Here is a 25,429-nt window from a genome sequence, read left to right as displayed (position 1 = left end):
TCCAATATGTTGGTGAACCAAAACCACCCTCAAGAAGTGGTTCTATGGTCACAGTCAACACCACCCAGGTTGAGACCCCGGTTGCAGAGCACTTTAACCTTCTCAACCATACAATTAATGACATGTCCCTACAGGGTATTGAATCCTTAGGTAGCCATCCTGACCTTGTATGAATCACCAGAGAGAGACTGTGGATGAAATGCCTTTGAATCATTCCACGTCATGGGCTCAGCATTCAGGAAAGACATGACTAACCTTTCTTCTGCTCCCTACTCCTCTTCCCCCCCCCCCCCGTCACCTATTTTCTAGTAGCTCTCTCCCACTTTTTTCCCTTCACACCTTTCTGTCTTTGTCCTTCTCTAGTTTACTCCTACTTTCTTCCCTTAATCCTCTTTATGTCCCGCTACAGTTTATCTCCTCCTACCTCTCCTCTTCACCTTGTTGGTTTCTTTCTTCTCTTCCTCCCTTTTCTACTGATCCTCTTACATCTATCTCTTTTGTGTTTATCCTGCTCATTAACCTGTCTGTATTCTGTTTGTGTATTTGTCCCTTCTGTTACTGTTACTTGTCATTCAGCCTGTGAAGAAGATCCTGCTAGGATCGAAGCATTAGGCCAACTTACTTTTACACATTCTCTTACACAGGCTCTTTAGTGGATAGGCAGTTTGGTAACAGTTTTGTTTCATTTTAATTTTAGCATTTAAAAAAAATCCAATCAATTGTTTGAGGATACACATAATAATACCAATTTTTTTTCAGGCAAAAGTTTCAACATTTGTTGGGTGAGGGTAGGGATGGGAGGTTTTGAGTGGAGGGTGGGCTTATAGCTGGGAGTTATGGGTGGGGAAAGGTGGGAAAGTTTTAGCAAGGGTCAGGTGGTTTTGAATGTGGAGATATATATTTATGTATATTTTCAAAGTTAAGCAGGGAGTGCTCTACTCGTTAAGCCATAAAGGTTTTTTAGAAAACTTCCTTTCGCAACTCTTTGTATTTTTTAAAAATTATTATTATCACCTGAATGTTGTGATTAAACAAACAAATGCATGAAATGTGATCTGTCATAGTACTGTCATGTAATATATATACTGTATATAAGGCTGCAGATTTAGTGGACTGTTACTGATTAATTAATTTGTGCATATTCGTACTCTTGATCCATCTTTTACTTTATGGTAAATATATTTATTTAACCCTGAGGGTTACCAGGAAATTGTTGTGTTTGTATTCCTTTTGGTATACTTGTACTTATATATCCTTGCAAAGGTTGTTGACTCATTGCAGAAGTTGAACCCCTCTTACCTTGATCAACTGTATGTGTGGTTACGTTACAAGCACATGCCATTTCTTAAAGTATGTGTTACATTAGTTTCTCAAAATTTCCTAACATGTATCATATTGACTGAGGTGATTTCGAATAAAGGCAAATAAACACAGCTTTTTGTGAAATGAAATTCAGTTAAATTTTCTTGTAATCATGTTTTTGGAATTCAAAATTGCCAGTACTATAACACAGAAACAGTAAAAGGTAGTTTACAGCCTGTTGTGAATTTCCTGAGCAATCTGTGCCCTTATTGCTAATCCAGCGGCTGGAGCTGCCCCTGGGTAGATCTCTGCCTGTGGATTATCTGGAAGGTGCTGGTTCATCTCGTGTTCTGGTTCCTGCATATCTTTAGCCAAATTGAAGAGGACAGCACATGCAACAATCGTTCTGCATGCTTGCTTGGGCCCAACATGTAATCCAACCATGAGACACAGGAACTTCATTTTGAGCTGTCCATTGACCTGTTCGATGAATACCCTAGTTCTTGTATGAGCTCTGTGATTTGAGATGAATTGAGAACTCCTATTGGTAGAAAATTCTAAACAGGATTCAGACGACCTCAAACTGTTATATGTTTGGTCACTAAATCTTTTAATGGTAAATGATATTCAGGGTTGTTGGAACTGGAGGGGCAAGGTAAGGGGGGGTGGGGGAACAGGGCATCTCCCCCACTTTTTCGAAAATGTAAAAAGTGCCTCTTTCGAGAATGAAAAGTGCCCCAGCTGTTCTCTTTAGAATATAAATTAACTATTAATACATATGGTTAAAACTTCACCACCCCCCACTCCCCGGCCATAAATGATGACCCCACCCGCTTATCATGGAAGAAATAACTGGTCCCCAAATTAACCTCCTTCATGACATAACCTACATACCTGTTATATGAGATTTCAGCAGGTGATTGCGGTTCTGCGATGGGGTTCATCAGCCAAGGCTTCAGTGGGTATCCACTCTCCAATCAGGATACCTTGTTTGTTGCTGGCCTCAATTCTTGCCCAATGCTGCTATGTTGCAGGATTCTGCTGTCGTGCGCAGAGCCCGGCCATCGGGCAACAACATTAGTAATTTTGTAACGACTGTTACACATGAGCTGCACGTTGATGGACTTGACGCGCTTTCGGTTTATATAAACGTAGGCATCCTCCCCAAGTTGCGAACCCTTGAGGAGAATGTCACTGTACTCACAATGTGAGAGAATCCTGCAACATCGCTGAACCCCCGTTGTGTTGCCATGACTTCTTGTGGCGTGGTGGGGAACCTAATGACGTCGCCCTTCATCCTGATCAGATGAGAGCTGACTCTCCGAACTATCCGACACGCAGTCGCCTTACTCACTCCGTGATGATCCCCGTGACCAGTGTGTACAGTTCCGGTCACATAAAAGCGTAAAGCGATGCATATCTGTAAGTGTCCATCAATTGCAAGACTTCTCTTGGTTGGATGATTCAATCCCGCAGAGAGCAAGTCCATCAACCTCATCAACCCTCTTCTCGTGAAACGATATCGCTCGTACATGTCTTCATCATTGAAGTTGTCAAGAGGATAATTTCATTCTCGGAAAATGCGTAGTCCAGCAGCAACTCTTTTGCCTAAGATCATTTGAAGTGCAGCCATTCTTGTGGTTGATATCGTTCGTGTATAGTGTAATTTGTGCAGACTTAGCAGCTTAAAATTGGCGCCAATTCGATCACATGACTAGAAAAACACTAAGATCAGTCCCTAAGTCCCGTTAAGCTACTTAGTGAGGAGTGGACTAAGTCTTGTACAAGACTTAGTGATCTTTGTGAAACCGGCACCAAGTCCTATTCACTAAGATGCGTCTTAAGACCACTAAGACGCGAGTTAGTGCTTTGTGAAACAGGCCCCTGGTTTCCTTCAAAGAAGACTCCATACCTTTCTATGGACTTGCTTTGACTAGAATCTTTGTCTGACTTGAGTGAAGTGATGCTCAAGTCCTAGTCAAGTCATTTCAGGTTTTGACTCAAGTGAAATCAATCATTTGGGTTATCAATTCAATCAAGTGAAGTCAATAGAATGTGTGGCTCGAGAACAAGTCAGTGACTTAGGCTTGTTACAAGAATGGGTAACATGTGGTCTAGATGCACTGGTGCATGTAATCATTCCAAACTAAACTTGAGTAGTTGGCATAACTACAGGAATCCTTGTTGATTCGTGTTTTGTGTTTCAATGTAAGGAGAAAAAAATATTGTTCTCAGATGAAAACATAATTGTGTGTTTTTTTTAATCTATTTCAGTTGTCTAACAGGTCAGTTTGATTCAAGGGATAAGAAGCTTGCAGAGAAATGACTAACTTACCTGTGAGGGAAGGAATCTGAGATAACATAATTATTCTGCAGCTTTCATGAAACATGATGTCACACTATTCTAAAAATGACTCCCTTTATCACAGGCAAATGTATAAAAGTATCTGTGGTTGGTTTGAGTCTTGGATGCCATGGCAAAGACAACATTTACTTTGTGGTGCTACTGAACGTTGCTGCCGGACACAGTTGGAATATTTAGCAACAGCCTTAGAACCTGTCTTTCATCGAGACTTTGCAACATCTCTTTGTGGTCAGTATCCGACAAGACTTATTTTCAAAAGGAACTCAGGATTTCTGGGCAATGAAGTTAAACATACTCTTCCTGCATCATTAGAAGATACAGATGATAAATTGAGTGAATCTGGAATGAACAAGTTTGTTCACACATACATTGAAGGTGTAATTCAATCAGTTCTTCAGAAAATGGCAAGTACAAGTATCAGTTCACAATGCACTTTCAGGTCAAATGAAGGCTTCAAAAAGGGAGAAGAATTTGAAGATATTAATACACCATCTTTAAGAACTGTAGATCATCGCGTTCACAGTGAAGCAGTCCATACATTCTCTTGTTCATCTATAGCAATAGAGAATAAATTACCAGATATATCTTCCCAAAATTCATATGTAAGAAATAATCTAGACAACACTATCTTGCTTGGTACTCAACCAAGAGCAGTTTTACCTCCATTAATGGAGATCAGTTCAAATTCAGAACTAACAAGTGACGACAACAAAAGTGGAAAAAGCTCTGTCCAAAGAAAGCAAATTTCAGAAAGGCATTCATTCCATGAAAGGTGTGGCACCTTTCCTCCTGACAATAATTCTGATATAGCAAAATTCTCTACAGTTAGTAGTATTGATAGGCCCCCTGCAAATGCATTGTTGCAGCAGCTGTCGTCCAGGAGAATCGCTACATTTACATGGTGTCTTAATCATCAAATGGATGTGTCATGTGCTACATCAAAGTCATCGTCAGCCAAGAGTGAAGTTAGCAGTCACAAACACAGAACCAGAGGCAGCTCATTGACAGCATCTACCCAAGATTTCTTTTCTGCAGAAAAGTTGGAAAAACTAGGTATGCTTGCTGTCTTAAGTTGTTAGCTTAAAAAAATCCTTGACAGTATTTGGTTGATCCAATTGAACTTTTTGCATTACACTACTGTATTAGTGTGGGGAAATTGTACAGTGTGAGTGGGATATCATAGGTGAAGTAAACTGTATTTGAGTAAGTTTTACATTCAAGTCAAAAATGGGTTCTTTCCACATTTTTCCTTAATTATGCATAATACTCATTTCCTGAGGGAGAATAAACGGGCATAATGATATTGACTCTAATTGGAGTACGCCGCCGAAATCATTTGAGAAAATAGGAAATCATATGCATTTCATAATCAAAGAAGTCTTCAACTTTATATATAGCGAATGATGATTATTTAATCTCTTGTTTTCAGGTCCATATCACAGGGCATTACGTACAGGCAAGGTGCAGGATCTCTGTCAGATTGGAGGGATTCCAGTTGCAGTGCAAGATATCTATAAACCATCTAGAATGTGGAGCAGAGAGAGTAGAGCCATGAAGCCCACCCTTTTCCCAGCAAATAGCGTGACTTTGAAGCAGCATTTTAAGGACCAGCTAGCAACTGTATGGCAGGTATTTGTAATGCTCATAAAGATACACCCTCACACTGCAGGTAATCTGAGCTGTGATTTGCAAACCATGTTGTTGCAATGCATTTTACTGAGAAGAATTACAAAACAGAGTTTCATATCATCACCATGTTTTTATTTTTCTCTGAACCTGTCATGTGAGTGATTATGCAGTTTTGTTTACTCACTGCTGTATCCCTCATTAGTAATTTCCAATGCTAAATAGTTCTTTATTCCTTGTCAAAGCCAAAATGAATCTATGCGATGGTGACTTTGTGAAAACATGTTTGTGTACGTGTTTACGATGCCTTGCTTGTAAACTTCGTAACTCTGAAAGCATGTGATAGTAAAACTTGATAGTTGGCCATAGTTTGCACCAGAATCTACTTTTTGTGGTTTTCATGGTTCATTTGAGGTTGGCAGAGCTCCAAACCTTGAAAACAATAGCAAACAATGTAATGCATAAATGATCTTTATATATGTTGTATGTAGATCAACCTTATGAATTACAAGAACCCTATGGGTTTGTGTGGAGGTCAATAGTCATTTGCGCCAAAAACAACTGCAGAAGCTTGGATGAACTTCACATTTAGATTTGTCAACCTTAAATAGTGATTATCAGAAACGTGTGGCTTTTTACAGAGGTCAAAGGTCCTTTGAGGTAAACAGTTAAGTGTCGGTCCACATTGTTGCAAGAACCTTGCTGTCAACAATGATGACCATTTGAAATCTTGTGTACAATTTTGAAGGTTCTCCTATAAATATTGCATTCTGTAGTCACCAAGCCTGTTGGCTTTATGTTGTTTACAGTGGATGAATACAATTGAAGACCATGAGAAGACTGAATTTTTGGTTGGATTATTGAAGCTATGTGATCAGGACCTTTTGAAGTTCTTTTCAAAATGTTTGACCAAGAGGTAAGACTTGGAAACTAACAAAACCTGATTATAATAGTATTTATGGTGAATTAAAAAGTAGGAAGTAAAAATTGAATCCTACCATACTTCTGCCACAAATTTTGTTATCATAGTAAAGGTCATGGAGGTTGATAGAGGTCAAAGTCTAAAACATTATAAATGTGATATCCCCAAAAGTGCACCTCACAATTAACTTCATACTCTGTACCACTTATGTGTTTATTAAGAACACATACACACCCACTGTGTTGATAGAGCACTGGACTGGTATTCATGAGGTCACTGGTTTTCAAAAGGAACAACGTTCATGTCTGCTGCTTGGGAGGAATTAGTACTTTGGATTTATCATTGGAACATCAGACCTTTGTAAATGGCACCAAAACTTTCCCAAGGGAAGTTTGATTATCAAGTGCCAATCTTTTTACATGATTTATTCAGGTAGGTCATAGATCATGAAAGACCCCATGTAGTGATCTTTACTTGCTTGTGAGAGGCTTGCTTTTTTGTTGTCTGATATGTCAGTTACATGTTTTACCAAATTTGTCTACATTTCTTGTAAAAATGTTTCTGTTTTGGACTGACTTGTACAGAAAAGTTGATGCAGTTGCATTGTGTTTCATTACATGAAGTGACATATTTTCATGACAGATTAGAAGAATGTAGCAACATAAATATTTTTTCTAAGACATCCTGTTACTCTTTTGTGCTATCATCTCCTTTTTTCATTACAGGTTAGAAGAATGTAACAACATTAATAGTCTCTCAGACAAGCTGTTACTCTATGTGCTCTCATCTCTCTCAGTTGATGATTTGATGTCTGCTAGACTAGTTTGCAAGAGATGGAATTATATTGCTTCACATGATGAATTATGGAGAGAGAAAGTGTATGAATTAGGTTTGTTTCTGGTATCTTATGCTACATAAGACTTTTGTTGGAGATAATCTGGTGGCTGAAGTGGATTGCTTGAAACAGTTGTTAGAATTTTCACATTTGTAAATTGAAAAAAAAAACCTGTATAACATTTTGAATGAGGAAAATGGGAATTTTAAAAACTGAAGATTGCTTGTGCCTACAGCAGAATACAGAGAACTTTGACAGCTATTGAAACATCTCAAGTGTGTCTCATTTCAGGGATGGATCAGCATGAAGATTGTAATAAGAAAGTAAAGATTAATCATCTACGGTGATGACATCATAGATCATATACTGTGATCCACTTCCTGGAGTAAGAGAGGGTTTAGCCTGACAAAATAGGTTACATTAAGTCAGGGAAGTGTCAGTGATTTGAATATCTAACGAAAGAGATTCTCTCTGAAGCAATTTGTTGCTTCATTGGTTAGCCCTCAACAGTACCCTAAAAGCAGCTTACACTAACTACAAAATGCCCTTCATCATCTGCTATACTTACATTTGGCTACAGGCCACAAGGATACTGTTAGTATCAACATTAATTGCAGTGCCATAAGTAGATTGATTGCTTATATGAAATAAATACTAAACATGCTGAATTCTCAAAATTTGTTTTTTAAAAAGGTGTGTCTGCAGTCTAGTTTGTGTAAAGTTGCTTTAGAGAGAAATGTTTTGTAGTACACTGTTGCTTTCGGTAATAAATGTGAACCGCCCTTTTTACCTTCTTGTGAGATAAACCTGTGACCTTTGGATGGCAACAGCATTGTCTTCAACATATTGTCTCCTGTTAGTTTCCTGTTGTTCAGAGTATGAAAGGAAACACTCCTGATAGAGAGCTGAGAAACTACATAGAAGATTTACAAACCTTTTAATTGGACAGTGATAAATGGACGTAACATTTTAACTAACATCAAATACCCAAAGATTGCATAATGATTAAGTTTGAATAATTATAAAATATCCTGTACAGGCTATAGAAAATGTTCAAATGTTTTGCTTTTTCTTGAAAACTAGTGCTATATATTAAATCAGTTCGCACATGGAAACTTCATATGTATAACATGTGCAAAAGAACAAAAACTTGACACTGTTAACTCCCACTGAGAGTTAAAAATAAGGGGGTTAATGCCTTTGCTCTAAGGGTAATCCTGAACCACTCTTATTCATTGCATTAGAATGACGGCCAGAAATGTTTACTAGTACTATGAACTAGGTTGTGAGACACAGAAATGAAATACATCATATTTGGATCGTTATGAAATACAATCAAACTGCCTTTTAATATTTGGCCTATAGTTTGCCATAGTGGCTCACATTCGTATTTGTAACACAATAATATTATAAATTAATACCATTGATTTGTCTACTTTGCCTCTTTTTACCATCTGTATATCTCAATTATCATGTTATTATGGCATAGCACCACTAAGCCATTGGTTTTTACTCTTTTGTAGGATTGGTGGAGGGAATTCTCGACTTAGATGATATGCTACTTGATTGCATGAAAAATAATTCTATTGACTGGAGAGCAGCCTATTGTGAGATGCTTACAGTAATCACCAATGCTAAGGAAGTGAAAGTACCCCACCAGAAGGTGCCACAAGGTTAGTTGTAATAACCATTACTGCTTAAAGTACTATGGACACCTAGTCAATTTGTCCTATATTCAGTACATTTGATGTGTGTGATAATCTAATACAAAAACTGTTGACATTTTCTGAAAGCTCTTTTCTTCCCAGAATATATACACATATGAAAGTTTTAATTAATCTGGAAACTCATTTAATATGTGCAAAATATGAGGTGGAGTGCTACACCCAAGAAATTTTCATATTTTAGCCCTTATAAGTTAACCTTTAATTGCGAGCTCACTTATATCTTTTGAATATTGTGATCTTCCTCTTTTCAAAGAAGACAACATATTTCAAAAAATCACCTTAGGCCACAAACCTGTGTTCAGTGTCCTTGAAACAATGGTTGTAGTGACAAGGGATAACAGAACAGAAAATTAGGCAGTCACTCCTGTTACATCATTAAAGTGCATAATTATCTAATGTTTATTCAAAAATAAAAATAGAATTAAGAGAAGACTGGTCAAATGGTCAATCTTTGATGTATTTTGATGGGAGTTGCAGCTAATTTCATGATTTTATATTCCTATTAGAGTGATTAGGAAAATATTGTTCATTGATATCCATAGACCTTTCAATAAGTGTTTATATATGCAACACAGACGAAATAATGCAACTTAATTTAATGTGTGTCTTACTGTTGATGTATTACATTCTGAGCAACCTTGATGGGATTAGAAGAATATGCAACCCTCAACCTTGTTTGAACTTATTGCATTGATTAACATCTTAAAAGTAATTGTTACTTCAGTCCACAGATATAAATAAATACCCTGGCTTCAAAAAATGTTCACATTACATATTAGACTCATGTGATAGATTTGATGAATATGTTTTAACTGACTCTCAAAGATTATTAAAGACCAGAACATTGTGAGTTAGATTTGTCTAAAGTGAGTGGACCAATGACAAGCTCTGGCCTGTCTTCAAGGTAATTGGTGGTGAATTATCCAATTCATGAAAATACATGGAAATGGAAATTTATTGAAAGTTCAAGTGTTTGGGCTTTGTGCCACATTAGCAATTTTTTTGCTCATCCATGAGGCATGGAAATGCAAATCTTTCAGTTCATCATAGTTTGAACCAACACCTGTACTGACAATATTTCATGCAAGAGTGCATAAAATATGCACCTCATGTTTTGTTTTTCTTATAGTTAAAGATGAATTGAGAAATTATTGTGAACATCGAGTCAAAGAGTTTCTGGAAAGAATAAGACCCAGGAGTTTGGATGTAGATGAAGGTAAGTCATATTAAACATGTGAAATTTATTTGAGATGATTGATGTATTGAAAGTGTAGAGAAATCAACAGTTCCAGTTTGTGTCAGAAAATTTGTCATACTTTTTTATAACTTGTAACTTATGAGATACTTGAGTTTCAGTTTTAAAAGGATTGTGAAGAGGCATGTTTATTTTAGACAAAAAGGATTGTAATCTAAGGATACTGGTGAATGTTTCATTCAATTCCTACTTGTCATTTTCAAGATATTTTCCTTTTTAGTTTGTATTTTATGTAGTGTGATATCATGTAAGATGCACGACTACAATATTTTATTAAATCAGATTTCTAACTCAGCTGTGTACCTTTAATTGTGGATGCTTCAGAATATGAATACGCTCTTGCTGATTGGGTATTAATATACGTAAGCTATACAACCTCTGTACAGAGAAGGTTGGAATGGTACCCAACCCAAGCTCAAAGCAATGAGTGAAAAATAGGAAGAGAAACAAAACACATTTTGTCAATATGCGATCTATGACATCACACCTGCTTTGGAAAGTTCACTCTTGATACAAAACAAACTTATAATTCTCTCTTGATAATGGAAAGTGGGAATTGAATGAAACTTTCACCAGGATGTTAACATAAAGAGTTCCTTTACTTAATAAATTCCCCTCTGAACTTTTCTCATCCTTATTTAGAGGTTTAAACCTTGTCAAGCCTTTTAAGAACACTCAAATACTATTTGTTTTAAGTAGCACTTAGTCCAGCTTCTTCCTTTTGAAAATATTAGCAGCTAATAGGGAATTGAGCCACACTTCCAAAGTATGGGTTTCCACTGCAACATGATTGCCATGCTTTTACAGTGGGTTGTTGGTTGAGTCGAGAAATCACTGAATGGTTCAAATAGAATGTGTAAAAGTAAGTTGGCCTGATGTTCGATCCTAGCAGGATCTTCTTCAAAGACTGAATGACAAGTAACAGTAACAGAAATGACAAAAACACACACAGAATACAGACAGGTTATTAAGCATGGTCATTAATGCTCATTAACCTGTCTGTATTCTAGAGCTTCTATATTACTTTAGTAAAGTGTCTATGAATGTGAACATTAAATACTTGCCAGATTTGTCCCTGCTTGTTTCTAAAATTCTTATCCTGGAATAGTTCAGTTGTTATCTGCTCTGCAAAAGTTCCAATAATGGTACTGTAAGCATTTTGACTTTGGACTAACAGTTCATATGAAGCATTATCAAGTAATATAGCCGGCTGTTTTTCCAAAAATTAATAACTGAGACATTCTGTAAAATTTGATCCAAGCTTTAGTTTATGTACTTTGCTTTCACCCCAGACTCATCTAGTTCAGACAGTCCTCCACCTCAAGATGAACAGAAAGCAGAGAGAACAGCCAGTGGTGTTGGTGGGTTATTAGATCTCTTTATGTTTATAGATTTCACAACTATAAATGTGCTATCTGTGCCAAAGCAGATTATGGGTGGGTTATTAGATCTCTTTATGTTTATAGATTTAGAACTATAAATGTGCTACCTGTGCCAAAGCAGATTATGGGTGGGTTATTAGATCTCTTTATGTTTATAGATTTAGAACTATAAATGTGCTATCTATGCCAAAGCAGATTATGGGAGGGTTATTAGATCTCTTTATGTTTATAGATTTAGAACTATAAATGTGCTACCTGTGCCAAAGCAGATTATGGGTGGGTTATTAGATCTCTTTATGTTTATAGATTTAGAACTATAAATGTGCTATCTATGCCAAAGCAGATTATGGGAGGGTTATTAGATCTCTTTATGTTTATAGATTTAGAACTATAAATGTGCTACCTGTGCCAAAGCAGATTATGGGTGGGTTATTAGATCTCTTTATGTTTATAGATTTAGAACTATAAATGAGCTACCTGTGCCAAAGCAGATTATGGGTGGGTTATTAGATCTCTTTATGTTTATAGATTTAGAACTATAAATGTGCTATCTGTGCCAAAGCAGATTATGGGTGGGTTATTAGATCTCTTTATGTTTATAGATTTCACAACGATAAATGTGCTACTTGTGCCAAAGCATATTATGCTTACCCTAAAGTTGAATTTTAGGAATATCAATTAGTCTTTCATCTATATTTATCTTGTGTGATTGCCATAGAATGCTTCTCGCTTCCTCCCAACAAGTATAATTTATTTGACTGGCATCCTTCTTCTAAACTTCCTACCAACTTTTAGTTGCCATCTGTTGGCAGCTGGGGACATTATCTATTTTGCCGTTGTATGTGTATAGGGAACAACATTCTTAAATGTAACAAGGGCTATGTTAACCATGTGGTCTGATTAGCAGAAGCTCTGACCTGTCATGTGTGGAGACTTGGAAACATTGTAAATATTAGTAGAAGTAGTGCTTGGCCTTCATGCCACAAGTTAATCAAGCTTTTAACTCATATGGATAAAGTTTAAAAGTAATTATAATGTCAGAGTCATCTTAAAATTTAACTTATGACTTCAGTGGTTGAGTATTGAAAGTTCAGGTGATTTGTTTAATCATAGATTTTCAAGCTGTCAAGAATTAACCAACTAAGTATTCAGCAATTGAATAAGTTCCCGAAAAATTAACATGTAGCCAGACTTTAGCATAGTTTAAAGCTAGTAAAATATGACATAATTTTAGTAATAATGATATAGTCTAATAGAGTTAAGTGCATTTTTTCATTCATTAGTTGAGCTCCCAGTTACTTTCATGGCAACCACACAGAGTCAGATAGATGCTATCACTGGTAAAGGTGAAGATGAAAATGAGGCAGGGACTCCTCAAGATGAAGGGTATATTATCAGATAAGAAAGACCTGTTACCTCCTCTCCATCCCCTCTCCCTTTTCCCAAGCCCTCTCCCCTCAATTTTTCATAATGAATCAAATCACAAGTATTGATTAAAATATCCTAATTGTTCAAATGGACTGAATGCTGTTAAAACAACCATAGTTGTCATAGTTTGTTCATGTTTAATTTAGCTAAAAAGCTAAAAAGACTAAATTGCATATTTCAATGGTTGAGATTTAATGAAATATAACCAGTTTTGTGATAAAGAGAATTGACTTTTATATGCATGTAATACTCTGTCATGCATTGATTGAAGTGTTATAACATCTTCGTTTATATGATCAGTTCTGATCAACTTGATGAACAGTACATGTGACATATTTGGAGTAGTGACCATAATCTTATACCTTTGAAGTACAAGATGTTACTTCCTTTGAAAAAGTAGTGGTTGTTATGTATTCATGGTATTATGTGTTATGCATTATATGTTGTTTCAGCAGTTAATTGGACCAATTTTCATGCTCCTCATGAATATTTCTCACTAGGAACTCAAAAGAAATTCTCAAAATTTGCAATCACAAGAATTTTCGTTTTGGTTTAACTTTGTACAGAGAATCCTAATAAAAAAATATGTATCTGTAAAATGGTCAGCAGTGGATGGTGCACCCTTTACCATACTTTGCAATAGTAGTAGGAGTATAAATGGAGCATTTTCAATTGCATTATGCAAAGTTGTAAATGTATTCTTTCGTAAAACAATACCACTCTCCCCCCCCCACCCCCACCCTCTCCTATTTATATTTATCTCTCATTTTTGGAGTTACAACTGTCTGAAATATAAAGCAGTTCATTCTTTCAACCAATTTATTGTAAATACAGGAACTTCCAAGTAATGTTTTAGCATGTAAGCTGGTATGCTTTGGTTTGTCCAAACCTTTACTGCAACTGAAATAATCAAATTTCATACTCGTTTTGCAAACATCTAATTATTCTATGATTGTATCACTTTAATAAGTAGCTAAAAGTCTATCATTAATTGGTCCAAAGTAGAACAGTGTGCAAAGCTTGTGAGTTTGACAATTACAATTGACTCTGCTGATGCTAATGTATGTTTTGATGTTCTCTTTCCTCAGCTCTAAAGAAGAAGGATGGGGAGCGCTGGGTAGAAGAGCAAGGAGAAGGCAGGACATGAGCAAAAGAGCTGATTTTGCCCTTGATGTTAGACCAGACCCTGGGCAAGCCCATGATCTCTTGGTAGGTGATTGCAAGGATAAGACTTTCCATATTTTTCAGGCAACTTTAATTGCACTTGTCAGTGTTATTCTGTGGTGTTAAGCATTGATTTCAAGGTTTGTTTTATTTTTAATCTAAGCCTGTTTCTTGTAAACAAAGCCTTATTCAATTAATAGCCACATAGTTCCTTGTTTTAGGTTACTTGCCTGCCTACGCAGTTTATACAGTCTAGTTGGCGTGTGTACACGTGCGTGTGTGTATGTGATGTCCTAGCTGGTAAACACAATATCTCAAGGTAGGTAACATCTGCAGCCCTCATATTTGGCATGTGGCTTCTCCATAATTAGTACAAGAATTGTTTTGAGCAGAGGTCATTTGGGGTCAGCAGATGGCAAAATGTGAAAATCTCAAAAATGCTGTATCACCAGAACCTGAACAACAAAGAAGCTCATATATTCAAAGTAAGATTGGCTAATATAGTGTAAGAATTTTACACAATTTGGTGTACCTCAAGGTCATTTAAGGTCATTAGAGGTCAAACCCTGAAAACCTTGTAGGCACAATATCTCAAGATAGAAAACTTCACAAGATCTCATATTTGACGTATGGCTTCCCTATGATGAGCACTTTGGTGAAGGTCAAAGGTTATTTAAGGTCAGCAGTTGCCAAAATGTGAAAACTATATGTATCTCTCAAAGACCAAAATTTGTTCAATTTTTATATGTGTACGGAAAATTACTCTTTTGATGGACAACATATTGTCTCATATTTTTATGCAGGTCAAATGTCATTTGCAGTCAACAGAGATGAGAACCTGAAAACATTGTGAACATGAAACCTCAAAAAGGGAATATTTTACACCAAGGTTATAAGGGTTCACAGTGTTTAATATTTTTAAAATATTTGGAAATTCATCCTCATCATGTGTGCTGCACTTAATGTCAGTGTTGGCAAATTTTATCACTTGGCAGTGGGCAAAATATGCATAGAAGATCATTCAAAGTAGCCTAAAAATGACTCAAACTTTCTTCTGACTTAGCAACATCCTTAAATGTAATGATAAGATCAGTCTTGGTTGCAGGGCACCTGTATGTGAAAGGACACAGTGTGTAGTAAATACTAAATAACATGCATATGGAATCTAGACTTGCAATCTATTTGCAAATATCAACTTTCAATAGTATTCCAAACCATACTTTCAGTAGTATTTCCCTCTCACCATACCATATACGGTACATACGAGCTGTAATATATCATAGCTAATTTCAGCTAGCCAAGTAGTCAAAGATTATCTGCAAAGTACCATTGAAAGGTGATTTCCTTCTGACCATTAAATACCGACAGTAAGCTGAATTCAGTTTGTTACATCACAGGAATTGCTACTTGGGAACTAATTCTTCAAAAATTCTTCAAAATCATATTTAGGCGAAGGTGTATAAACACAAAACATTCAACAAGATCATTATAATGGACCCAATTGTTCTAGAGAAGTACCAGTTCACTCCCTCGAGATCATAGCAGCTCTGTCAATTTTGTCAGAATTTGTTAACACATGAAGTCTGCCACCAGAATGGACATCCCATTTCTACCAGTAAAAAAATGTTGTGACAATTTCCGGAACTACATCTATAGATGACCAGAAAATGATGACCAGTAGTCAAAGATTATCTGCAAAGTACCATTGAAAGGTGATTTCCTTCTGACCATTAAATACCGACAGTAAGCTGAATTCAGTTTATCAATTTGCACCAGTTAGCACCAATTCCTGTGATGTAACATGCTACAAAGACATACCAGAATAAGTAAACTAGTTGAAAGCTTGTTCTGCATAATCTGTTGAGGCAAGTAACCACTAGGGGGGTCTTCACTCTGGTTTAACGATGCAATTATGAGAGACAATCATTTTACCGATTTGAAGTTTGTAGCTTAAATAAACCTGAATAAGACTCAAACTGTTTACTCCTTGGTCATTTAAAGCATATAACTGATTCCACAACTCTTTGAATTCACTGTTTTATGGTAGCAGGCATATAGCCAGCCCCCGTGGTGTGAGGGGCAAGGCCAAACTTTCACCCATTTAAGGAGTTTGAGAATTTACATCTAATTAACACTTACATTAATATGACTTTTCATGTCACCATATAGGCTCTACTCTCTGTTACCAATTTTAATTATAATGCAGGAGGAATCACAAAGTTTGACGGTTAACCATCTTTGAGAAAGTTTTGTTTTGGTAACAGGGATTAGATGCAAAATGGTGCTAATATTTGCATCATTTTAACTACAATTGCCAGTGTTCATGAGTTTTTGCCAACCTTGTGTTTTCTCTGACAATTTCTTACTATACAGTTGGTTGACACAAATATCCATTAAAAGTTTTCATAAAATCTTTTTGGCATTGTGGGGGACACTTCAGTTGCTGTTGTTTGTTATTTTACTAAACTTATGAAATAATTCAGGTGCTACTACTCTGTTTTACATATATGGGTGCATCTAAGATTGGTGCAAACCTTCTGTTATCAATTGTCTGGGATCGAGATTGCATCATCACTATAATCTTTTTCTTAACCAGAGTGCAGGCTCATCGAGAAGGGTGCAGGAGGCTTCAGTTACTTTACCAAAAAGAATTGACGGTATTAAGCCAATAAAGAGGGTACGCCGATTACAGGTAACGGTTCCGCTATTTATTTGTAAGTAGTCACATATTTGTTGTCCTGTGCAGGGTAAGGGACAAACCAAAGCATGGGTTTGGAGTACTTAGAACATTTCACAGATAAGTTTTCTTTTTGATACAGCTTAGCATCTTGTCAGTTCTGCAATATTCTAATATTGTTTTGGTTTCATTTAATTTATTCCAGTAAAACTATGCAATTATTTATATAAAATCTAATGCATGACAATAAGTGTTTTTCATTGTTAATAATAATCATTGTCATCTTGATGAACTCTGTTCCTAGCAGCAGTACTAACAACTTCACAAGTTAAACAAACATCTCAATTTAATTTATGTAACATAAACTGAATTCAAAATATGTTATTATTTATGCCCATGCCAGGTTGTTCCTTTGTCTTTTACCATGCAAAGAAAGCGCTTTACAGGGTAAACATTTCAAAGTCTTACATGTTTACTAACAAAGATGCAACTGCACAAAAGGAAATTTTCTACCTTTCTTTGTAACTTAAAGTAATTCTTAAACTTGGCTGTCACCATGCTTTGCATTATAGGGGCATATGGATGCAGTTTGTACCTTGATGTTTGATCGGAGAAGGATCATCACTGGATCAATGGATCATAGCATCAGGGTATGGGATATACGCAGTGGCAGGAGTATTAAGAAGATATATGGTCATCTGGTAACTATCCTATTCTTCATTTTATAGTAAGATCTTTACATATTATAAAATTGTTTTTAAACCATAAATTAGTTATATTGTGAAAATGGGTCAAGTGTTTATTTCCAAAAAGAATTCGGTTCAGCAAGAATGTTGGTATGACTTTCAAAATAGACATGTCAATCTAAAATCCTTGTTTCAAGAATTCATTCTTTTTAAATATGACTGGCAAACCAGTCTTGAAATTGATAACATATGAAGTAGTCTTACATTATTCTTTGCTTCAGTTCCTGAAATCAAGTAGAGGAAGCCATTGTGTCGGGTTGTCATATAACACTTTTGAATATAACAATCAAGTGACTTCCACAAAGGGAGAATTTTGCAGGAAAACTGGATGTTCATGAATAAATTTATTTTGAAATCAATGATATCCATGTGCTTTTTGTCATAATATTTCTTTAATACTTGCATTTTGGCTAAACTAACCCTTGTGGCAGGTGTTTCTCTGTGTGGCAGGTGTTTCTCTGTGTGGCAGGTGTTTCTCTGTTGGATAAAAGAAGGTATAATATTTGTTTGTAGAGGAGTTTGAAAGTAAAGCTCAAGTAAATTTTTGTATAATTTTGTATAATAAATAATAATAAGTAATACTATTCATAGCTAATATATGTAAAAGGTTCTCAATGTTCCCCTCTCTATCCAACTTTGACATTATTTAAGGTTTGTTATTAACATCAGCATTGATTTGAACTGAATGAACTTGAGCAGTTGTTCCTTTCATGCAGTTGATCAGATGCTTCAGCAAAATGGTTTGAAGAAGTTAGGACCAAAGTTTATCCACACTTTGTCATCAATCTATTTCATTACTTCAGTGATTAATGTGTCTGCAGAATTTTGTATAATGAGGCACCGTATTAGTGTTTCTTTTATGTAAGGGAGATTGCCAGGTTGAAAGCTAGTAACATTGGAATTATGACAGTTTCCATGGAACCTGATACTCCCAGGGGCGTAGCCAGTATGTAGCACTGAAGGCCCGGGCCTACAGGGCCTAGCCAGTATGTAGCACTGTAGGCCCAGACCTACAATTTTTTGGGCTAAGTTATATTTTTTTTAAAACACCCATAATTCAAATCCATAAGCTTGCTGGACGAGTTTAAGAGTCTAGACAGGAAAAACTATTGAAATGAATGTAGCAAGAATATGGCTAAATTAGGTGACCTATTCTTCTGTCATCTAGGCTGTCATTTCTATCGCGTGCCGTTTCATTCAACACTCTACCCACCAAAAAGACTAGAATCCGATCTTGCCAGTTTCTTAACATCTAGTTAAGACTAACCATGATTAACCATGCCAATAGCTTCGGCAACTGCTGAAAGGTCTTTCAATGCACAGAATATAAAACTACATGCGTTCTACAATGAATGAAGAGAGACTCAGCGGTTTGGCACTCATGCAAATCCACCAGTGGCGTAGGCAAGGGGGGGGGGGCGTGGGGGCAACAGCCCCATGAAAGCTTGTAGCCCCTAGTCGTGGTTGCACTCCCACTGGGATTTTGGGTGTCGAAAAAAAATTACATGTGCGGAAAATATATCATTGGTCTGAATGGTCTCGAATCTCCTTGATGACCACTCATGAACAACCCTTCGACCGCAGTCGCACATGCAGTCGGCGGCGGATAGCTTCCTTTCTCCTATAGTATGTCCGGGGACATTTTGTGGCATGGTTCCTATAGGCTAGGCTATATCTGAGGCCCTGGGGTCATTCATTGACCGACTTGGTGCAATATAATGTGCCCATTTCGAAGTAAATTTATTCACAGATTGTTAGTTGTCATGGGTTTGAACAAGTTAGGGTTTTCTATCCTGAAACATAGGGCAAAATGGGGCTGGGGTTTCCCGTTCGCCACATCATTTGTCAACTTGCACTGGGTTCTAATGTTGATGTCCATTGGAATCGCTAATACCAGAAATAATCCACCAAAAATTAAGGCCTCATGAACTTTTATTGCAGATTTCCTGAGTGACGAATTTGTAATTTTCTCCCGAAATCACGCATCTAGATGGCTGCTATCCAGCCTGGCAAGTACCATCTCCAGCGATCTGGCAGATGTTGAAATCTGAAATTTTCTTGGTACGCTGCGCGCCGACCGATGGTGGCGCTCCGCTTAGATAGTACTTGCGGCCGGAATACTCGAATCAATTACGTCCCCACTCCCCCACGTTTCAAATCGGATTGACGCACCTGCTTACAAGGCTTGGGAAGTGTCATTTCCGACGATCTAGGAGGCCTTTTAGCTAAAAAAATTGAGGTACGCTGCGCGCCAACAGATGGTGGCGCTCCGCTTAGATAGTAACAAGACGCCCCTCCCAGGAAATGGTCAAGCCCCCCCCCCCAGCGCACTTACTTAAAAAATCCTGGCTACGCCACTGACATCCACAGAGACTTTGCAATTGACGTTGATGCTGTGCTGAAGAAATTTGCATTAGATGGCAATCGTCGGATAGCTCTCGCCTTCTCTTATTAGGCTAACTTAAACATTTACTAGTTACAGTCGTATCGAAGACAATTCTGGCCTCTCTTTGTATCTACAAGTATCAGAAGTTGAAAGTAAGACTACTCTGTACACATACCTTGCAAATTTTAAATACATTATGTAGTATTGCATTACTTGTGTACTATTTTAACTTGTTTGTTTTTGGTTTTAAAAGTGATATTGAATGAGGTGTCTCAAGTTAGTATGAGGCCAGGGAACCAGAATAAACACTCGGGAAGGACCGTTTCCGGCCATCTGGGGGGTTTGTAAAACCAAAAATTTTCTTGTACGCTCCGCGCCAACCGATGGTGGCGCTCCGCTCAGATAGTCGTCAAAATCTTTGCAGAATGGGTAAGGAATCTATGTGATGGTGTAGTAAGTGTGCATGCGTGTAATACTGTGGTTTGTAAACACAATAGCATGATATGTTTAATGATAACTTGAATGAGCATGAAACAGTCCATCAAGCTCAAGTATAGCTAAAACTCCCTTCATTGTAAATATAGATTCTCCTATGTGAATGCAACAATCCCATTGAATGAGTGGATGTCAAGGTTCATTTGAGGTCAACAGAGGTCAAAACCTGAAAATCTACCAACCATGTAAATTCCTAACATAACACTTTAGTAAGTACAGAGTTTGTTGTATGTCTGTGGCAGTACCAAGATCATTCAGGTCACCAGATATTAAAGTTTAAAAGGCCTTGTAAACATGATCACTCCAGGACTTAGTTAAGCTTGGATCAAGTTCACACTTAATCCTGGATCCACTTTAGTGACATCGAGAACCTTATTGTTTTTGTGGAGGTCAAAAGTCATTTAATATCAGTCAACAGAGATGAAAGGCTGAAAACCTTGTAAATACCGGAACTGCAAAAGCTTGAATTTTGTATGTCTTTCCACCTTAGTGAGTACAAAATTCCTTCAGGTTTTTGTAGAGGTCAAAGGTGAACATAGGTGAAAGCCTGAAAACCTTATAACTATGAGAATTCCAAAAATTTGTTAGTATTTAGAAGGTACCTATTGTTTGCTATGGGGTTTACTGAATCATTCAAGTTATCAGTTTGATCTATGAGTCATAGCTGCTGAGTGTAAAACCTTTGGAGTCGTACACACACTGCATTGTTATAGTGTTATGAATCTGCTACAATGAGTGATTTGAAATGATTCACTTGAAGCAATCTAAACGAACTCCTGATTTGCCAACATCAAATTTCAACCAATTAGAATCTCTGTTAGATTTTCTGACAGATAACCTCTTTTTCTCTCCAAATCCATTTCAGGAAATCAATAGTCACTATTGAAGGGGAGGAGCAATGCCGTTGAAACCTGCACTGTAGAATAGTTACCATAGGGAACATTCGATAGGGAAGGAACAATGCAGTTGAAACCTGCACAATAAAATAGTTACCATAGGGAACATACCATAGGGAAGGAACAATGCAGTTGAAACCTGCTCTATAAAATAGTTACCATAGGGAACATACCATAGGGAAGAACAATGTGGTTGAAACCTGCACTTAAGTTACCATAGGGAACATACCATAGGGAAGAACAATGCAGATGAAACCTGCAATATAAAATAGTTACCATAGGGAACATACCATAGGGAAGAAACAATGCAGTTGAAACCTGCACTATAAAATAGTTACCATAGGGAACATACCATAGGGAAGAACAATGTGGTTGAAACCTGCACTTAAGTTACCATAGGGAACATACCATAGGGAAGAACAATGCAGATGAAACCTGCACTATAAAAGAGTTACCATAGGGAACATACCATAGGGAAGAAACAATGCAGTTGAAACCTGCACTATTAAATAGTTACCATAGGGAACATACCATAGGGAAGAACAATGTGGTTGAAACCTGCACTTAAGTTACCATAGGGAACATACCATAGGGAAGAACAATGCAGATGAAACCTGCACTATAAAATAGTTACCATAGGGAACATACCATAGGGAAGGAACAATGCAGTTGAAACCTGCTCTATAAAATAGTTACCATAGGGAACATACCATAGGGAAGAACAATGTGGTTGAAACCTGCACTTAAGTTACCATAGGGAACATACCATAGGGAAGAACAATGCAGATGAAACCTGCACTATAAAATAGTTACCATAGGGAACATACCATAGGGAAGAAACAATGCAGTTGAAACCTGCACTATAAAATAGTTACCATAGGGAACATACCATAGGGAAGAACAATGTGGTTGAAACCTGCACTTAAGTTACCATAGGGAACATACCATAGGGAAGAACAATGCAGATGAAACCTGCACTATCAAATAGTTACCATAGGGAACATTCGATAGGGAAGGAACAATGCAGTTGAAACCTGCACAATAAAATAGTTACCATAGGGAACATACCATAGGGAAGGAACAATGCAGTTGAAACCTGCTCTATAAAATAGTTACCATAGGGAACATACCATAGGGAAGAACAATGTGGTTGAAACCTGCACTTAAGTTACCATAGGGAACATACCATAGGGAAGAACAATGCAGATGAAACCTGCACTATAAAATAGTTACCATAGGGAACATACCATAGGGAAGAAACAATGCAGTTGAAACCTGCACTATAAAATAGTTACCATAGGGAACATACCATAGGGAAGAACAATGTGGTTGAAACCTGCACTTAAGTTACCATAGGGAACATACCATAGGGAAGAACAATGCAGATGAAACCTGCACTATAAAAGAGTTACCATAGGGAACATACCATAGGGAAGAAACAATGCAGTTGAAACCTGCACTATTAAATAGTTACCATAGGGAACATACCATAGGGAAGAACAATGTGGTTGAAACCTGCACTTAAGTTACCATAGGGAACATACCATAGGGAAGAACAATGCAGATGAAACCTGCACTATAAAATAGTTACCATAGGGAACATACCATAGGGAAGGAACAATGCAGTTGAAACCTGCTCTATAAAATAGTTACCATAGGGAACATACCATAGGGAAGAACAATGTGGTTGAAACCTGCACTTAAGTTACCATAGGGAACATACCATAGGGAAGAACAATGCAGATGAAACCTGCACTATAAAATAGTTACCATAGGGAACATACCATAGGGAAGAAACAATGCAGTTGAAACCTGCACTATAAAATAGTTACCATAGGGAACATACCATAGGGAAGAACAATGTGGTTGAAACCTGCACTTAAGTTACCATAGGGAACATACCATAGGGAAGAACAATGCAGATGAAACCTGCACTATCAAATAGTTACCATAGGGAACATACCATAGGGAAGAAACAATGCAGTTGAAACCTGCACTATTAAATAGTTACCATAGGGAACTTACCATAGGGAAGGAACAATGTGGTTGAAACCTGCACTTAAGTTACCATAGGGAACATACCATAGGGAAGAACAATGCAGATGAAACCTGCACTATAAAATAGTTACCATAGGGAACATACCATAGGGAAGAAACAATGCAGTTGAAACCTGCACTATTAAATAGTTACCATAGGGAACATACCATAGGGAAGAACAATGTGGTTGAAACCTGCACTTAAGTTACCATAGGGAACATACCATAGGGAAGAACAATGCAGATGAAACCTGCACTATAAAATAGTTACCATAGGGAACATACCATAGGGAAGAAACAATGCAGTTGAAACCTGCACTATAAAATAGTTACCATAGGGAACATACCATAGGGAAGGAACAATGTGGTTGAAACTTGCATTATATTTACCATAGGGAACATACCATAGGGAAGGAACATTGCAGTTGAAACCTGCACTATAAAACAGTTACCATAGGGAACATAGCCTAGGGAAGGAACAATGTGGTTGAAACTTGCACTATAGTTACCATAGGGAACATACCATAGGGAAGGAACAATGCAGTTGAAACCTGCACTATAACATAGCTACCATAGGGAACATACCATAGGGAAGGAACAATGCAGTTGAAACCTGCTCTATAAAATAGTGACGATAGGGCACATTCCATAGGGAAGGAACAATGCAGTTGAAACCTGCACTTAAGTTACCATAGGGAACATACCATAGGGAAGGAACAATGCAGTTAAAACCTGCACTATAAAATAGCTACCATAGGGAACATACCATAGGGAAGGAACAATGCAGTTGAAACCTGCTCTATAAAATAGTGACGATAGGGCACATTCCATAGGGAAGCAACAATGTGGTTGAAACCTGCACTTAAGTTACCATAGGGAACATACCATAGGGAAGGAACAATGCAGTTGAAACCGGCTCTATAAAACAGTTACCATAGGGAACATAGCCTAGGGAAGGAACAATGTGGTTGAAACTTGCACTATAGTTACCATAGGGAACATACCATAGCGAAGGAACAATGCAGTTGAAACCTGCTCTATAAAACAGTTACCATAGGGAACATACCATAGGGAAGGAACAATGTGGTTGAAACTTGCATTATAGTTACCATAGGGAAGAAACAATGCAGTTGAAACCTGCACTATAAAATAGTTACCCTAGGGAACATACCATAGGGAAGAAACAATGCAGTTGAAACCTGCTCTATAAAATAGTTACCATCTAGGGAACATACCATAGGGAAGGAACATTGCAGTTTACACCTGCACTATAAAATAGTTACCATAGGGAACATACCATAAGGAAGAACAATGTGGTTGAAACCTGCACTTAAGTTACCATAGGGAACATACCATAGGGAAGGAACAATGCAGTTGAAACCTGCACTATAAAATAGTTACCAAATTAGAACATACCATAGGGAACATACCCTAGGGAAGGAACAATGTGGTTGAAACTTGCACTATAGTTACCATAGGGGACATACCATAGTGAAGGAACAATGCGGTTGAAACCTGCACTATTAAATAGTTACCATAGGGAACATACAATAGGGAAGGAACAATGCAGTTGAAACCTGCTCTATAAAATAGTTACCATAGGGAACATACCATAGGGAAGGAACAGTGCAGTTGAAACCTGCTCTATAAAATAGTTACCATAGGGAACATACCATAGGGAAGGAACAATGTGGTTGAAAGTTGCATTATAGTTACCATAGGGAAGGAACAATGCAGTTGAAACCTGCACTATAAAATAGTTACCCTAGGGAACATACCATAGGGAAGAAACAATGCAGTTGAAACCTGCTCTATAAAATAGTTACCATAGGGAACATACCATAGGGAAGGAACAATGTGGTTGAAACTTGCATTATAGTTACCATAGGGAACATACCATAGGGAAGAAACAATGCAGTTGAAACCTGCACTATAAAATAGTTACCAAATTAGAACATACCATAGGGAACATACCCTAGGGAAGGAACAATGTGGTTGAAACTTGCACTATAGTTACCATAGGGGACATACCATAGTGAAGGAACAATGCGGTTGAAACCTGCCCTATTAAATAGTTACCATAGGGAACATACAATAGGGAAGGAACAATGCAGTTGAAACCTGCTCTATAAAATAGTTACCATAGGGAACATACCATAGGGAAGGAACAGTGCAGTTGAAACCTG

The 25,429-nt window shown here is 37.3% G+C and overlaps 2 protein-coding genes across 4 annotated transcripts in view; one reads left to right on the top strand and one right to left on the bottom strand.

Annotated features, from left to right (window-relative positions):
* The window catches only part of LOC139970681 (uncharacterized), a 97,022-nt gene that overhangs the window by 15,943 nt on the left and 55,650 nt on the right, over window positions 1-25,429 (top strand). For all 3 annotated transcript variants that reach the window (XM_071976578.1, XM_071976577.1, XM_071976579.1), the window contains exons 2-12: window positions 3,577-4,720; window positions 5,097-5,296; window positions 6,103-6,209; window positions 6,941-7,104; window positions 8,574-8,723; window positions 9,907-9,993; window positions 11,325-11,393; window positions 12,698-12,800; window positions 13,931-14,051; window positions 16,603-16,698; window positions 17,256-17,384. In XM_071976578.1, the coding sequence (XP_071832679.1) occupies window positions 3,691-4,720; window positions 5,097-5,296; window positions 6,103-6,209; window positions 6,941-7,104; window positions 8,574-8,723; window positions 9,907-9,993; window positions 11,325-11,393; window positions 12,698-12,800; window positions 13,931-14,051; window positions 16,603-16,698; window positions 17,256-17,384 (2,256 nt within the window). In that variant the 5' untranslated portion in view covers window positions 3,577-3,690. The remainder of the gene's footprint in view (window positions 1-3,576; window positions 4,721-5,096; window positions 5,297-6,102; window positions 6,210-6,940; window positions 7,105-8,573; window positions 8,724-9,906; window positions 9,994-11,324; window positions 11,394-12,697; window positions 12,801-13,930; window positions 14,052-16,602; window positions 16,699-17,255; window positions 17,385-25,429) is intronic.
* On the bottom strand, window positions 1,531-2,836 carry LOC139971540 (putative nuclease HARBI1). The gene is made up of 3 exons (XM_071978104.1): window positions 2,657-2,836; window positions 2,317-2,480; window positions 1,531-1,816 (listed from the first exon to the last, which is right to left on the bottom strand). Exons 1-3 carry the CDS (start codon window positions 2,834-2,836, stop codon window positions 1,531-1,533), a joined length of 630 nt encoding a protein of 209 aa, XP_071834205.1.

The sequence above is a fragment of the Apostichopus japonicus genome, chromosome 8, assembly GCF_037975245.1.
Source record: "Apostichopus japonicus isolate 1M-3 chromosome 8, ASM3797524v1, whole genome shotgun sequence".
Taxonomy (NCBI): domain Eukaryota; kingdom Metazoa; phylum Echinodermata; class Holothuroidea; order Aspidochirotida; family Stichopodidae; genus Apostichopus; species Apostichopus japonicus.
Note: the sequence above shows the minus strand (reverse complement) of the source record. Positions and strands in the feature narration are given on the sequence as shown.